Genomic DNA, 17220 nt, shown 5'->3' with positions numbered 1-17220 from the left:
CATCCAGGAAAAACCCACAATTTTTTAGAATTCAGGAATTTTCCTTTGTTGTGGCTTTCAATTAATTTTTTGTTATTTTGGCTGGTGGTAAGAACTGATACTTAATAAAGAATTTTGCTTGAGCCCGCTACTGCAAAACAATACTGCAGCAATAAAGTGTAAAAGAGAGACTAACACCAAAATAACCAAAGTTTCTTCAGATAGAAGATTTCCTGAAGAGAGAAGTTAGATTTCCTGAAGAGAGAAGTTTCATAAACAGGGAGTATATATACACCCTTGGACAATTTGGGAAAATGTGAGATTTTTTCATCTAGGAAAAACCCAGGAATGTTTCAGAATTCTAGGAATTTTTAGAATTCCAGGAATTTTTTATAATTCTGGGAATTTTTCATAGTTTTTGTTTCAGTTAAATATTTGCAATTTTGACTGGTAAGAACTGATGCCCTAACAAAGAATTTTGGTTTAGCCCACTACTGCAGAATAATTCTGCAGTAGTGAAACAAAAATGAGAGAATAATACCAAAATAAAATTTTAATTGCAAAGAAAGTGTGTTATTAACAGCAACAAAACACACTGCATACATAAGTGTGTCAAAGGCCCTAAGATGAAGACTATGCAATACTTCGTAACAACAAATTAAATCATAGAAAGGTGAACAAAGTATGAGTGTTGAAATTTGTAGGTGGTGCTAATGCAGGGGAGATGGAATTTCATTGTGAACTGCTTGGAGATGATGAGTTGCGGGTACGGATAATGATATGGTTTCTGCTTGATTGACCAGCTCTCTGTAGTGGGCAAACGGAAGGGCTACCAATAGCACAGTGGAGGGTGAAACAAAGGATGAGGATTGAAAGGTGGCATTGAAGTTGTAGAGAAGGAGAAAATGTTGGTGTGGTTGTGAGAGGAGTGGTGACAGAAGGGATCTATGGTGCTGTGAGGTGGGAGGGGCTGCTCAAAGTTGGGATCGAATGCACAAAAGGAGGGTGTCTACTTGGGAAAGGAGGAAGTTGGAGTGGGTTTGGGACTATGTAGCATTGGCAGTTAAATGAAATAGTGAACGAGTTGCCCAGGTGACCATATAGAGGATACATGAATGCTCAAATGGGTGCATGTTTTGAAGGACAGTGGTGATGAAGTGAATGATGTCTTCAGCAATGGGAATAGGACATTGGGAGTTGTTTGAGTGGAGTGTATGTCAGTAGGGTGGGGTGGGATGGTCAGTTTTGGTTGGAGAGCATTTGGCTGTACACTTATAGGAGTAATTGAGATGGGATTGGTTGCAAATGTGGGAGGTTGGTGGCAACTGGAGGTTGGGACAGTGTTGGTACAGGTGGATCGCTTTGCAGTGGGAGGCAGGTAGGAGGATGTTTGCAGTCCGAAGTTAAACAATCATTGTAGATGAGGCATCTGTGGCAATGGTAGGCTCGGGATTGGGAGCAGGAAGGCTGTACTTTGTGTTTGTGGTAATAGATAAAGGCTCCATTCTGAAGGAGGTGATCTGTGATTGAGGGATCTTTGGAAAAGATGCAAATGAGGAATGTAGGATCAGAATGGTGATTAATTCAAAGGGCTTTTCAGATTTTGGAGTCAGGATTGGAATTTAGCTCGTGTTCAACTTCCCCCTCTGTGATCTTGGGACTTTTCAGATTTTGGAATCAGTATTGGAATTGTCATGTTTAGCCTCCCCCTCTGTAATATTGGGGTCCACACACTTTATCCCACCAATGAAAGTGAAAGTTAACAGGGGGGAGGGCGGGAGGGGGAGGGGGTGCTGAGTTTATCTTAGTCATTGTAGGCTGAGTGGCAGGAGGGAGCCATGTGGACCAAAATCAGGATCACGGCATTTGATGATTAACGGAATCTTTGCAAGGTATGAGTTGTGATATGTTGAGTTTCAGAAGATACTTTTTTTATTTCTAGGGAAAGTGTTTTAGGATTGAAGAATCTGTGTAGGTGGTGTTTCTGCTTTTGTAGACAGCAACAACGGAGTTGCAGAGTATGCTGGAGTGGTAACATCTGCAAATGAGGAGTTAATTAAGTTTGAGGGTGCAGTGTGTGAGAGTGGGAAGGCAGATGGGGACATCCAAGTAGTCGGGAGGGAAGGAAAGGAAGGAAGAGCTCCTACAGTGCAGAGCATTAGACGATGACAAGAACAATTCCGCAGAAACTCGTTGTTTGTGTAAAGGCAAATCATCTGGCTGTCTCTGAGTGTCTGACACAGACATTGAACGGGTCTGCCATAGTTTCACAAGGAGTCCACAGACACCTGTTCGCCATGCAGCTCAACAGCTCAACATGCTCCTGATGTCCATCTGGTGTGTGTTGCATTGATGTTTACACATGAAACCATTTAAAATTCAGCTACTGCAAGCTCTTTGTGAAGGTGACAAACAACAATGTGTGGACTTATGTAATTTCGTTCTTGGCAAGATGGAGGATGACAGTTTTCTTCCATGGTTAGAGTTTAGTGACGAGGCAACATTCCATTTAAAAGGAAAGGTAAACAAACCATAAACCATCATAATGTGAGTATATGGGATATGGAACAACCCCATGAAGTTGTACAACATGAGAGGGACTCTCCAAAATTTAATGTGTTTTGTGCAGTTTCGCAGGAAAAGGTTTATGGTCCATTGTTCTTTGCCAAGAACACTGTTACAGGAAGCACTTATCTCAGTATGCTTGGGAACTTTCTCTTCTCACAGTTGGAGACTGATTTGAATGACTTCGTTTACCAACCGGATGGGAAAACATCACACTGGAATCAGGAACTGCAGGAATTTTTTAGATCTGAGGATTACTGAACAAGGCATCGGTTGCAGCTGATTAAATGATTCAGCCTTACATTACTGGCATCCACGGTGTCCGGAACTGACTGTGTGTATTATTTCTTGCCGGGGTTTATAAAAAAACTTGTATATGTGTCTCTGTTAACATCAACAGTGAATGAACTGAGAAATTGCGTAACAGCAGCTGTATAAGCTATAACTCAAGACATGCTCACTGCAGTGTGGGAACCATTTGAACTTCGCATTTTCATATTCCGTGCATCACGAGGGGGGCATATTGGACACCTACGAACAGGTATGAAAAAAAGGACTTTTTGAGTTTCCCATTCCTCAAAAAAACATATATGTTTATTAGTTTCAGAAATATAGACGTGCCAAATCAGATGATTCTTTTTGATTCACGCTGTATAATACAAGAAGCTGTGATCCAAATCACTCACAATGAAAATCTTACTTACTGTGCTAACGCTGTGTTACATGATCAATAACTTTGCGTATAGTCTGCATTTCCTGCTTTAATTTCAAGGCTGGCTTTGAGCAAGAATTCAATAAACATTTTGCCAAAATCTGTATAAAAACCAGTGTTGGAGGTTGTGATAACATCAAAGGAAACTTAAAATGTAGGAAATGTAATATGAAATCTTTAATGACAGGAAAGCATTGTACTGAGGGAATAGGGCTTCTGTTGGGACTGACAAAAGTCAACATAAAAAGCAGGAAATGTTAAATACAGGAAAATAAAAGCGGGGTTTCACAGTATGTTGTATGCACATTAATTTAAACCACTAACTTTTCGTATCTGCGTGTTCTCACTACTTAATAGTGATGTTACTATTGGGTGACTACCACCGAGCGGGGTGGCGCAGTGGTTAGACACTGGACTCGCATTCGGGAGGACGACGGTTCAATCCCGCGTCCGGCCATCCTGATTTAGGTTTTCCGTGATTTCCCTAAATCACTCCAGGCAAATGCCGGGATGGTTCCTCTGAAAGGGCACGGCCGACTTCCTTCCCAATCCTTCCCTAATCCGATGAGACCGATGACCACGCTATCTGGTCTCCTTCCCCAAACCAACCAACCAACCATTGGGTGACTACCAGTACATAATGTGTTGTGTGCTCTGTATATCTGCTGTCATTGCTGGCAAGATCAAAGATTTTTCTACAATACATCCTTTTCTGCTTGGCTTCATTTCCTAGAGTCCACCAGCTGAGCTTAGTACTAACATGCTTATCTAGCATGCAGTGGGCCTGGGTTCAATTACTGGCTAGGTTGGACATTTTCTCCGCCTGTGGACTGTGTGTTGTGTTGTTGTTATCATCATCTCATCACCAAAGCACAAGTCACCCAATGTGGCGCCACCTGAAATAAGACTTGCACCTGGCAGCTGAAGTTCCCCGGCACCCAGGCAACAATGCCATGTGCCCATTTCGTTTCATTTCCTAAAGTGCTGGGAAATTCTGCATCACTGGATAAATCCTTTACCATTTGAAGGACTGGTAAGTTTTACGGCTTTGAAGGGAAGCATGTTGTCACTTAACACTGAAATAATGTCATTTCCCCCAGAAAATAGTGTATTTTTAATTGGGAGAACTCTGGAAAATTTCTTTTTTCTTGTCCATGTAATACACCTTGGTAAAGAAAGGTTTTGCATTTATATTTTCTGTTATTTCTTCACAAGCAATACAGAAATTGGTTTGAGGACGTCCAAATCACTGATCATAATTTTCGTGTAGGTACTTTCTTTAAGAGTCATATTTTACTTCTTTTGAAAGGTGTGGATGTTTTATTACAAAAGAGGTCAGGCGTGATTTTAATGTTATGTTCAGCACTCAAATCCCTTATATTCTGATTGTAGTAGTGTGTGTCAACAGGTAATTCGTTAATGTGTTTACACCAGTAAAATTTCTAATGTTATTCTGTATTGCATTACTGTGATATCCATGGTTGCCTCTTTTACCCACAGCAAACTGGTTTGCAGTAATGAACAACATTAATTGAAAGTTTGCTTTATTATTTACGCTAAATGCATTCTTTACATGATAAACAAAAATACTGTCTTATTTGAGTGGTGCTACTCTTTGAGATCACTTCCCTAAAGGTGATTTTCAGTAAATCAGCACCATTAAGAAAGTGTGCCACTCATTTTTAAAATATACGTCAAACAAAGTTTTGTAGCAAAGTTTCTTCTCATGTGCACTTAACCTCTCAGTACTTTTATGTTTACAAGAGCAAACACCACTATTATTTGTCATAGATGGTACTGTTGCGCCTGTCCTATTACACATCACAAAGCTACATGTTTATGGGTAACGAACACCATTCTTCTTTTTTCATATAAACGAGAATGGAAGATCACTCACCAAAAAGCAGAAGCTTTGAGTTTGTCGATAGGTGCACGCAAAAGGAAGAAAACTTAACCCTTTTAACAGCTCTAGACGTGTTAACGTGCTCACCTTTGTACCTGTCCCTGTGTATGCGTTGCCACGTTCAGAGTACCAAGTAAAAGGACTGGTGGTGTGTGTAAACACGTTCAGAGCACACAGGGACAGGTACAAAGGCACACGCTTTTAACACGTTCAGAGCAGTTAAAGGGTTAATAGCTTTCAGATTTTATCCTTTAGCTAGAGTACACACATGCCTATGCCTTACATGCTAGTGACTAGACTGATAGTGCCAGTGCTCCTTTGCAGCAGATGAAATGGTTGTGATGGTGATTGTGTCAGATGGGGTGGGTGGAGGGAGGAGGAGGCAGGATTTGGGTCGAAGGGAGGGAGGCGGATGGTTTGCTGGCTAAGAATACCACAGGGGCGGGGGGTTGGCAGGTATGTGTTCTGGCACAAACGTAGCAGCCAGTGGGAAGCAGCATATGCTGAATGTGATGTGGAGACATGAATTGGGTGTGGACGACAGGATGGAGGAAGTAGAAACTTGGGTGGAGGGTGGCAGTGACTGTGAGTTACCTGTGATTGAGGCTCCTGCAGTCATCCTGGCCTCAGTCTCAAGTAACCCCTTTCTCTGCTTTCTCCACCCAACAGCTTCCCCTTCCTCTATACTGTCAACCCCCCTTCCAGTTCACATCCCCATGTCACCCTCAGCATCGGTTGCTTCCCATCAGCACCCTCAGCATCTGTTGATTCGCATCAGCTATGAAAGAAATGCCAGCCCATGCACCTGCCTCCACACCCTTATGTATTCATAGCCAACAAACTGGTCGTCTCCATCCAAGCCAATAGCTGCCCAACCCAATCCCCCTCCCTGTCTCCCACCTCCGTCTCCCTCCATCCATCCCATCTGACGCTACCCCCAGTACAACTAGCCCACTTGCCACAAAAGAACATCAGGACTGCCAGTCTAACTAGCACCTAGTATGGGCATAGGCATGTGTGTGTGTGTGTGTGTGTGTGTGTGTGTGTGTGTGTGTGTATTTTCTTATTCTCTAGTTTGTCAAATCATTAAAAACCTAAAACTAGCAAGTTTTCTTCCTTTTGTGTGTGCCTATCGACAACTCAATGCTTCTGCTTTTCAGCGCATGTTCTCCTTTAATCCTAACGTATTTACATTGTACAACAGTTCCTTCTTTTTAGTCTGTTAGGGACAATACCACTTTCAGAGGTGGATGCAGACATTCAATCAATAATATTTACAACAACACAAAAACATGACATCACATTAGAAATGCCAAATTAACTCTCGTTGAAAATGTCTACAGTAGTGGCTCTTATCAATACTATTGTTCGTTCACCTGTAATGAGCATTGAGGGTGGACAAACTGGAAACTGTGATATGTTCCCTTCTTCAAACTAACAAATATTTCCAAGTCAAATTAAGCCAGCATATGAATGTTTTTATTTCCTTTTTATAGCTCACCATATGAACGCATAATTTGACATACGTTTGATTGGTCGGGGGGGGGGGGGTTTGAATTTTGGCGCTTATTCCCTTCCTTAAACTACTGATTCAGTTGTTTTAAATGTGATTTTTTTCTTTGGCATATCATTTCATAATCACTTTGCTTTTTTTTTATTTGCTCTTATTTTTTTCTTCGTATTACGATTTTGATTATTATTTTATTCGATTAATTGGTTTAAATGTGATTTTTTAAATTCTTTGTGTTGTCACTTTATAATCATATTCCTTTTTTTATTTTCCCTTATTTTTTCTTCGTATTGTTCTTTCTTCATTTGGAACCTACCTGTGTTGCCTGTAATGGAGTGTCAACCAGAACTGTTTCTTAGCTGGTATCGTGTCGGCTCATGTAACCATTGTGAGGACAGTTTCAGGTAATCAGGAAAAACAAGAAATTAAATTTGCTTTCAGTGCTGAAACTGAAATTTTTCTGTCTTGAGTTTGATCATAGAGGCCCATTTCCATCACTGTGAACAGAATGAGTGTGATTAATAGTTCTGCTGCAGGTTGTTGATCACTGTTTTCTCTGATCCATTGCATATCATGAGGTTGTGGTTGGATTAGAATATAAGGGTAAATTCATGGCTACAAAATGCATTGTCTGCCTCGGTTCAGACATTGCTCACTTAAAATCAGCTGTAAGCAGAGAATCTGGCATCCCTGCCACACCTGACAGCATCTGTCTCCAACATTGCTCAGCATTATATGTAACAACACGTCATCAGTTGTGAAGTGGCCAGCCATGTTTGCGTGTTGCCTTTAACCAAGTGGCAGCTGATGTGACAACACTGTAGTGACAAGTAACAGATGTCACTTAGCAAGTAATTTTAATCGGCCTATAGTTCAGTGAATTCAGGTGTCCATGAGAATTACTCTTCCTCCTTGATTTCCCATTGTGGTCATGGTATTTCCTGTTCTGTCGGTCACTTCTTTGTCTTTAGGTGGCAGGTAACCTTGTTTTGTCTTTATAATATCATTCTGAGGATTTATACACCTTTTTTCTCCACAGGATTACCTGTTTCTGGAATACCTGTTTCACTCCCAGTCATTTTAGGTATCACTGATGGCTTTGAGAATAATGGAAGGAGGCTTATAAATCATTGTAGAGGTACTGCACTTGGCTTGGAAGACTGTACATGAGAGACTTTTATGTGTGTAACAATTGGCAGCTATTGGAGTATCCCTTATTTTGCCATGTGCAACATACTACTACCCCAAACTGCAGCAAGCACACTCTTCTTATTTCTGTATATGCCTCTTACTGACTCCTCCCCTCTTATCCCATATATGTTTTGTGTTTATGTGCATTGAACAAGAACACAAGAATGTAAGCCGATTAGCCAAATGGCAGCTTGTTTGTGTGCCTACTTAGTACTGAATGCGTCTATTGTATGTTGAGTGATTATATTTACTGTACTCATCTCATTGTTTATACAGGATTTGCTTGAAGCTTAAGAATAGCCATGTTTTAATGAGCAGCACTACGTCACCAAATTCGACATAGAATTTGGAAAATTGGCTATGGAGACATTGGCCGTGATCCAGCAACTAAGCAGAAGTGAAAGCCTATCAAAAGCTGTTGTTTTGAGATAGACAAGTGGTTCAGAGAGATTGAGGGAATTTGGAATACAAACCTTGTGCAGTACGCCCATCCACAAGCGAGGAGAATGTTCAGTTGTCCCGGTTAAGTGTTGAATCATTGCTGACCATCAGTAACTGTAACTGCAGAGAAGAAAAATTTGTGCCAGGTTTGTTTCAGAAGGCAAAACTTGATTGCAAAGATATTTTGCAGCATGTTCAGAATGACAATGAGTGTTTGGGCAGTGTGACGGCAACGAAATGGCCAAAGTGCTGAATGGTGCACACCAGTATCCCCTCTCCAGAAAAGGGCAGATCAAAGGCCAAAGCCATGCTTATTGTCTTCTTATGCACACGGGATGTGGTTGAACACCACTTTCTTTCTGAGGGATAAACCTTCATTCGCACTTTCTACACGAAAGTGCTGAAGATGTTGAAGAAATGGGGGAACTGAGTGAAGGCAGTTACTGCTGTTAATTAGAAACTACATCATGGTAATGCAATAAACCACAGGCCATTGACTACCTGCCTTGGAATGGCATTGCAACATTTCCCTAGGCCCCCTGCATTACTGTGGCCCAGCAGAGTTTTTTCAGTTTCCCTCAAATCAAGACAACCTTCAAAGTTCAATGCCCAGGCATGGTAAGAGAAATCAAAGTGGCATTGAAATAATTTCTGTAAAAGGTCTTCCAGGGCACCTTCCAAGATGGAAAATTTGTTCACAGAAGCATGTCAACACCTATATTTCCTGTTTTAAAAACCTTAAATTGTTTGAGGTGATGTCTTCAATAATTTTTTTCTCAAATTTGTGCTCATTACTCTTTATACAAACCCAGCATTCCACCCAGGATTTCCAAATATTGCATGAGTTGTATGAATCTGTTACAGGCATAGAAATATGGTACATATCATGAAAATCTACCTGTTTAAATTGACGGGGGTGATTGCTATCAGCTGCAGCAGGACATTAAGCAGAATCAGTGGCAATGAACAAAAACGTGTACTGGGCCGGGATTCGAACCTGGGATCTCTTGCTTACTAGGCAGATGCGGTAACCAAAGCGCCATCTGGGACACGAGTGTTATTGCAACTGCATGGACTACCTTGGTATGCTTTAAGATCAATCTGCGCTCTCACTAAATTCCATCTATCCACAGTCTTTGTCTTTTACACTCCTGCCCACTACTTAGAGATTCCCACAGGAGGTCAGACATATTTGTGCATTTGCATTGAAGAAAGTGGATCCATTGCCCAATCAGGCTTATGAATTATTTGAATGCTTGGTATCTGTTCCTTTGAAAGAACAGACACCACGCAGATCCAGCAGCTGTGAAATGCTGTATGTAATGTCCCGTTGCAGCTGACAGCAGTCATCCCCCTTCAGTTTACATACAGTGTTTCACAGGTGTGGGGTATGCGTGGTGTCAGTTCTTTTGAAGGAACAGATACCATGCATTCAAATAAATCTATACATGTTTGTGATATATAGGTTAGTTATTTTGTATGTACAACTTGCTTACATATGTAGATAAGGGATTTGATGTGGATGCTGACTATGTGCAGTGGAATGTCAACAAGGAAAGGTTTCTATTTAAAATGTTGTGTTCAAAAAGAAGTGTAATTTTATCACTTGCAATTTCCGAATATCATGTAAGATAAAATGTTTATATTGATGCAGACAAAATAGACCTGTGGACAAAAATAGTGAGGGAAAAGCAAGATATGTATGAGGATCTGCAAAAGGAGGAGGAAAGGTTGAGTATTGAGTTAGCAGCCCACAATGATGATTCAGCTACTCTGGACAGAAAAATAAAAGAAGCAGAAGCAAGAGAAGAAATCATCTCAGAAAAAATTAAACAGGTTATTTTTCTTATTTATGTAATCTTCCTGGAATTTTTATCACCTTATATTATTAACACTGTGACATATTTACACTTCCTGCTTCCCAATAAAAAGTAAAAACTTGCAGATATTGTGTGCATTTGCATTAAAATCTGCATTTCACTTTTGTTTGGGGCTTTGGCATTCAGTGCTGTGGGATACATAAAATTTACAATATGGATCTCTTTTGTGTATTGACTTCCTGTGTTAAAACTGATTTCCGTTGTGATATGAGTAAAATTTTATATTTTGTCTGGGTATGAATGGTTAATATGAATGATTCAAACATTACACTAGAAGAAATGTGATCACTGACGGAATCCAGGAGCCACAGAGAAATGCATTACTGTATCAGCACCATGTTACAGTGCCAGTATTGCTAACCAATATACAGGGTATTACACCTGACTTTGCGACTTCATATATTACCGAAATGGAACAATGTGAATAATGCAGTTGGCCAGGGATGCCACTACATCATGGGCTTAAACACTGTGCCGGAATACATAATCCATAAAGGTCAATAAACACCACTTTCAACACAAAGTTAAGTTTTTTATTAAACAGAACAACTATGCCTTTTCTGCAGAAATGAAAACTGGAGGTACAACTTAGTGATAAGACATGGTTCTAGTGCCATAAACACAATTATTAATAACATATAGCCCCCAGAAATTTCAAGGTTGTACATGACATCCAGCATGGAGAATTCACTTAAAAATGACTAGTAACATCATGTCCGATAAACCTATTTCACCTCAACAGATGTTCAAAGTGCCCACCATTTGTATCAGTGCACCTGTGGAGACAATGTACAAGTGAGCGTTACAGAGATTGTAGTGTTTCCGCACACAGTGGTAATACATTTTTGTGTACCCTCTGCTGTCGTTGGGGGTTCATGGTACACACTTTCTTTCAACTACACCCCAGAGAAAGTAGTCTAATGGCATCAAGTCGGCAGATCAGGCTGGCCAGTTCACAGGACATTCCTGCCCAATCCACCAGTTTGGAAACATTGTATCCACAACTTCCCTGGGAACACTTGTGTAGTGTGTGGGGCATCCTTCAAGCTGGAACCACATTGATAGATGTGTTTCCAATCCCACGACCTCCATGAGAAGAGGTAGAGTGTCTTGCAGAAACTATGCATATTGCTTTCAGGTTAATGTTCCCTGATAAAAATGGGGGCCTACAATACAGGTACCAGTTGTGCTGTACCAAACATTGACACCCCACTGTCGTTAAAGAGTTGCCACGCAGAGCAAGTAGGGATTTTGCATGGGTTGGTAGTGTGTGTTCCACATATTCACATGAGCATGATTTGTGAATGAAGCTTCATCCATAAACACCATATGATGTAGGAAGTCAGGATAACCTTGCAACCAGTGAAGTGCAAAATGACAGAATTCAATGTGGGATACAAAGTCATTCCCACACAGTTCCTGCTGGAGTGAGATACAACATGTATGAAATGAATGGCTGTGCAAAATTCTCCACACATTACTATGACTTATCTCAGAACCGTGTGCAATCTGTCATAGTCTCACCTCAGGACTGTGCACTACAGCAACCAAAACAGCAATTTTTGTTGTTGTTGTTAGCTGTTGTGTTTGTACGTTGACAGTTTCTGGACGCCTAGCTGCCTTTTTCTGTGAGATTTGTACAGGTATTGGAAATTGTATGATGTGAAGGAGTCTGTTGATGTCGGTAGCATTCACTGTACATTGGTACAATAGTGGTTGCATTTCTGTGACATTCACCATAAATAAACATCATATTTAGTTTTTCCTCATTACTGGAGACTGGCATATAGATGAGATGACCACAAATTTCACCAAAACAGGGAAACTGTCATCCAAAATGTATGTGCATCACATTGTATTTTCCTGTTTGACCATGATGGCAGTACAGCAGGTCCAAACAGGATACGCTAGTAGATTGAACAGTGTAGGTAGAGTGTGTCTACCGTTAGTGGTCTGTTTCACCAGGCTGCAGGACAGTGCAGGTATCCCTTGCCCTGCCCATTAGAGTAGAAACTGTGGCACTATTTTCATCCTTTAAAGGCTAATATTTTAGAATGTATGAGGCTTATAACATTAAAACCAAGTATACCATAATTAATTATACTTCTAGTTTTCATTTCTGTTGGAAAAACATAAATGTTCCCTTTAAAAAAACCTGACTTTGTGTGGAAAGGGTGTTCTTAAATTTTTTTCCGGTAATATGTGAGGTGGAAGAATTAGATGCAACACTTGTGCCCCCTATATAAATCAAATTTTTCAGCATTTGCTTCATTCCATGAGCTATTTAAAAGTGACTCTAATGTTTTTGTTTGGTGGTCCAGTCAGGACAGAAACTTGTCTCAGTGTTATTTTATTTGACAGAAGTCTTTTTTAAATAACAACCCAAAACAAAAATAAAATCACAAGGAAAAATGCACATAATTTGATCTCTTAATTCCATTACTATACTTTGTGGCTGTGGTTCCCAACTTTTATGAAACAATTATCCCCAAACGAAGACATCTAGAAACCAATACCCCTACAAGGTTTGGCATGTAACTAAAATTTAGAGTGGAGAAAAATATTGTTTATCCTATTTTTAAAGTTACAAAAAATTACAAACATTTCATCAATGTTTAACAAATGGAACATGTTTTGTAGGTGCTATATTAAAGAACTGATTGAACTTTTAACACAATTTACAATGTGCACTGGCTGACAAGGTGAAGGCCTCAGACATGGCCAACCGATTCAGTTCAAATTTGGCAGATCACTTGTGTACCCCTGCCCATTTTTGTGAAAATCACTCCTAAGGGTTATGATGAGCAATAAACCCAAAATTGGTGGGACCGATAGATGATTGTAAACAAAGCATTTTTTATCATCAGGTATGGGGTCCGCAAACACATACTTTTCCAGAAATCAAGGAAAGAAACTTTTACAGCTGCTGCTTATGTACCCACGTGGTAAACACTTTTCAGCGAGAGCGCCAATAGTGCAATGGTCAAGGTAACTGGCTGGGAAGCAGAGAACCTATGTTCAAATCTCGAGGAAACTGTATAGCTTTCATTTTTTTAAATTGTAGTTTTTTGTATCAGAATTCACAGGGATAGGAGTGTTAATAAGGTACACAACTCAACACGGAATAATTATAGTAATAAGATAGGCAAACTAATTTCCCAAACGACGTGGATTAGTAAAGAATTACTCTTTTAAGCCTTGTCACATGTAAACTGACTAAGAGTGCTGGAAGTTTCTCACGAGGGACCACAGATAGCCACCCACGTGACGTGGTTTACAGCAAGGCACGGGACAGAATGCACGCAGGGAGAGTTATGTTGTCCCAGTTGCCTGCTAGTCATATCATAGTTGTGAATCTCGAAGAGTGAGGGTGTTCAGCACGAACCTTATGGAAGTCAAAGAGTTGTTTTCTGTCATTAGGCTGCCAGGAACCTCGAGGATATATGTAATGATTTTTCATTGTTAATCCACTGAATAAAATATGTTATTTGAAAGAATACAGTGATCTTCCATAATTAACATATGACTTGTACAGTATGTAGTTTGTAGTAATTAGCTTCTCTGTTTATGCCATAGTAACTAGTTATTGTTTGTTGTCTCATATCTTTCAGTTGCTTAATCTGAATAATGGAGGATATATACGTTTCTACCAGCACTGAAATACATAGTTGGGAGCCTGTCTCAGACGATGGGAAGCAGTAAGTTACCGATGCTGTGTTTTGGTTTGTAAAAGTGTTGCAAGACAGATGTATTATCAATGCACTACTGGAAGAAGGCAGTTCTGTTTCTTAGCATTCCAGAGTGATAGGAGTGGCTATCGTCGAGCAATTTTTGGAGCTGGCGAACAAAATTACTTTTGTTGATATTGAATAACTGTACCATGAAGGCGAAGCAGAAGATGATTCAGTGGAAGATATCACGACTAGTGAATTGCAAAATGGTCATAACACTTTGGAAATGTCCACATTGCAAGCAGTCTGTGCTTCATCTGTTCCCGATGAGTATTACGAACCGGTTACTAAATGATTGAACTATGGTGCTATACCCCTTGAAGTAAAAGTAGAGGCGATAGCGCTAGCCAGGAATCGTCCAAATTGCGACCTACAAACACTGCAAAAGAATGGAGCAGCAACAGCCCTGAATAGGAAGAAGGACCTAAAACTGTGGGAAAATGATATCATTAACGGAGGGCAAGATACGACAAATACCAGGCGATAAATAAGTGTACATATGAACAATTTGTTGAATTCTGTCGTCATAACGAGAATGTAACGACGAGAATACTCCAGGAGTGGGCTCCAGGCGCAGTGCTCCAAAATACGACCAACAAGGATTTTAAATTTGCTGCATCATTATCTTGGGCAAGGAATTTCAAATCAGAATATAAAATTCGTCAACAGCACATTACTAAATACATCTCCCATAAGGAGGTAGAAAATATAGAAGATACACAGAAAGTGGCAGCTCTTTTCAGCACGCCAACGGCATTGCTTGTTACCGGATTTAATTGTTATTACGTGATCAACATCGATAAAACAGAATATGAGTATTGGGTGAACATTCGGCGCATGTAATCGCGTAAGGGAGAAAAAAGAACCCTTGTCACAGTTGGTAGTAAAAAAAACTAACACATTCGTACAAGGCACAATAGGCTACCACAGCCTCTGGAAAAGTGTTGCCTAAGGTTTTCCTGTGTTTACAAGAAACGAATGTTACATTTGATCCTCGGGTTATAGAAGAGGTCACTCGCTTAAGCAACTCGTTGAAAAATGTGTACATTACTTTCTCCAAATCCCAGAAATTGACAAATGCGATTTACAGAACATTTCTTGAGAATGCTTAACAAGCATACGTTGCTGATGACAAGTTTTGTCTAATATTGGACTCCTGGGGTGGACAAACTAACTCTCTAATGTATGACACCATGTTTATAGATGACAAGGGTCAACCGATGTGCACACTAAAAGTAACTGCACACCTGTGTGTCAGCCGTGTGATGTTTATTTCTATCGCCAGGTTAAAAACTTTATTTCCAGGCTTCAGAATTGCAGTGTGCTTTTGAAAACCCAGTGGCAATTGCACAACCTCGTGGATGCAATAACTAATCACAACATAATTCATAACCAACTTTCAGCGCCGATTTTTCAGGCAATGATATTGTATGCATGGTATGCATCAAAATTAATTCCGGAAAAAGACATAGTTTAAAATGTAAACCAAGTTTGTTTTCCACCAACGCTTCAGAAGGGACAGTGCAGCTTTCGAAATATTACATTCATTACATGTTCTTGGTGCCGCGAGTATATTTGTTTCGGATGTTTATATGACAAGTACCATCCATCTAGTTGTTCGAAGAAAAGTGAGGGTACGTAACAGTGACCGGAAGAGCCATTGTAAAGTGAACAGGAGTAACATTTTAGTTGTTTACCATCCCAGTAGGTTTGAGAAATGTATGTGCCTACCTTTTTATCATTCCTTATCAATTTACTTACCTTATTAACCCTCCTATCCCTATCAATTGAGATATGGAAAAATATGAATGAGAAGAATAACATACACTAGGATCCTTGAGATTGGAACACAGGTTCATTGCTTTGCAACCAGTTACCTTGGCTGTTGCGCTATCAGCAACAAGGCATAAAAGTTTAATTCTTTAGTAATTCACAGTGTTTAGGAAACTAGTTTTCCTACCTTATTACTATTATTATTCCATGTTGAGTTGCGTACCTTATTAACCCTCCTACCCCTAAGAATTTTGATACGAAAACTACAATTTAAAAAAATGAAAACCATACAGTTTCCTCCAGATTCGAACACGAGTTCTCCGCGTCTCAGCTAATTACCTCTGCCATTGCACTCTCGGCATTCTCCCCAAAAAGCGTTTACCATGTGAATACAGAAGCGGCAGTTGCAAAAGTTTTCTTTCCTTGATTTCTGGAAAAGTGTGCATTTGTGGACCCCGTACCTATTGATGAAAAGTGCTCTATTTACAATTATCTATCGATCTCGCAAATTTTGGTTCGATTGCTCGTCATAACCTTTAGGGATGATTTTATCAAAAATGGGAGGGTGTAGAGCCAAAATATCGTATAGTTCTTTGTTTTAGCTTGTAAAAAGGTGACCTGCCAAATTTGAGCCGAATTGGTTGGACGTGTTGAAGGCCTTCTCCTTGTGAGACCAGAAATGATTAAATCAATGAGATGGGCGGTACTGGTTATTTCTATGAACCTTTTTTTATATTCAGTTTGGTCTCAGCCAGTGCACAATTTTGTAAATTGTGTTCCGAGTTCAGTCGGTTATTTACTTTCATTTTCTATCAGTTGTAAATCTAGTTTCATACCTATAAGTTGTGGAGAATGGGATCAATATTCTCAGTGATTTTTCTTATAATAATGTAAACTCATCTCCAGTCTTTCTTCAAAATTTTGGTTATACTGTTTTAAAGTAATGTGTTTTCAGTGTGTTACCTGCAGACAGTCCCAGAAATTCTGCTTTGGCTGGAACTTCACTTTCTGCAAACATTTCTTCATTCACTGAAAACAGTTTTAAAAGCCAGGCATTTACTAGTTGGTTCTCCGTTTTAGGAAAGTAGTGACAAAATTTATTATTCTATAATTATGACTAAGTTTTACAACATACTTTATTGGATCAGATACATTGATGATATCCATTGTTTAACTGTTGAATCTCCAGCAAAAATTGATCAGTTTCAAGCAGGTATAAACACAATAAACAAAAATATAAGGTTCACAATGGAGAAAGAACATGAAAACCAAATAAAATTCTTAGATATAGCCATAAAAAAGAAACAAACAGCATAATTTTGAAATTTACAGTAAACCTACAACAACAGACACTGTCATATATCAGATTTCAAATCACCTACAGTCAGAAACAGTCAGCAGTCAGCGACATGCTTCATAGACTCAATGCAATACCACTCAGCACAGAAAACTCACAGAAAGAACTAGACAACAAATTAGACATCGTCGCACAAATAGGGACAAATGGTGGGTCCAAAAGCAATCTAATCACAAAG

The 17220-nt window shown here is 39.7% G+C and overlaps 1 protein-coding gene across 1 annotated transcript in view; it reads left to right on the top strand.

Annotated features, from left to right (window-relative positions):
* The window catches only part of LOC126482135 (structural maintenance of chromosomes protein 1A-like), a 297330-nt gene that overhangs the window by 153965 nt on the left and 126145 nt on the right, over positions 1 to 17220 (top strand). The window contains exon 9 of the mRNA XM_050106111.1: positions 9956 to 10137. Coding sequence (XP_049962068.1) covers positions 9956 to 10137 — 182 coding nt within the window. The remainder of the gene's footprint in view (positions 1 to 9955; positions 10138 to 17220) is intronic.

The sequence above is a fragment of the Schistocerca serialis genome, chromosome 5 (genome assembly GCF_023864345.2).
Source record: "Schistocerca serialis cubense isolate TAMUIC-IGC-003099 chromosome 5, iqSchSeri2.2, whole genome shotgun sequence".
Taxonomy (NCBI): domain Eukaryota; kingdom Metazoa; phylum Arthropoda; class Insecta; order Orthoptera; family Acrididae; genus Schistocerca; species Schistocerca serialis.
Note: the sequence above shows the minus strand (reverse complement) of the source record. Positions and strands in the feature narration are given on the sequence as shown.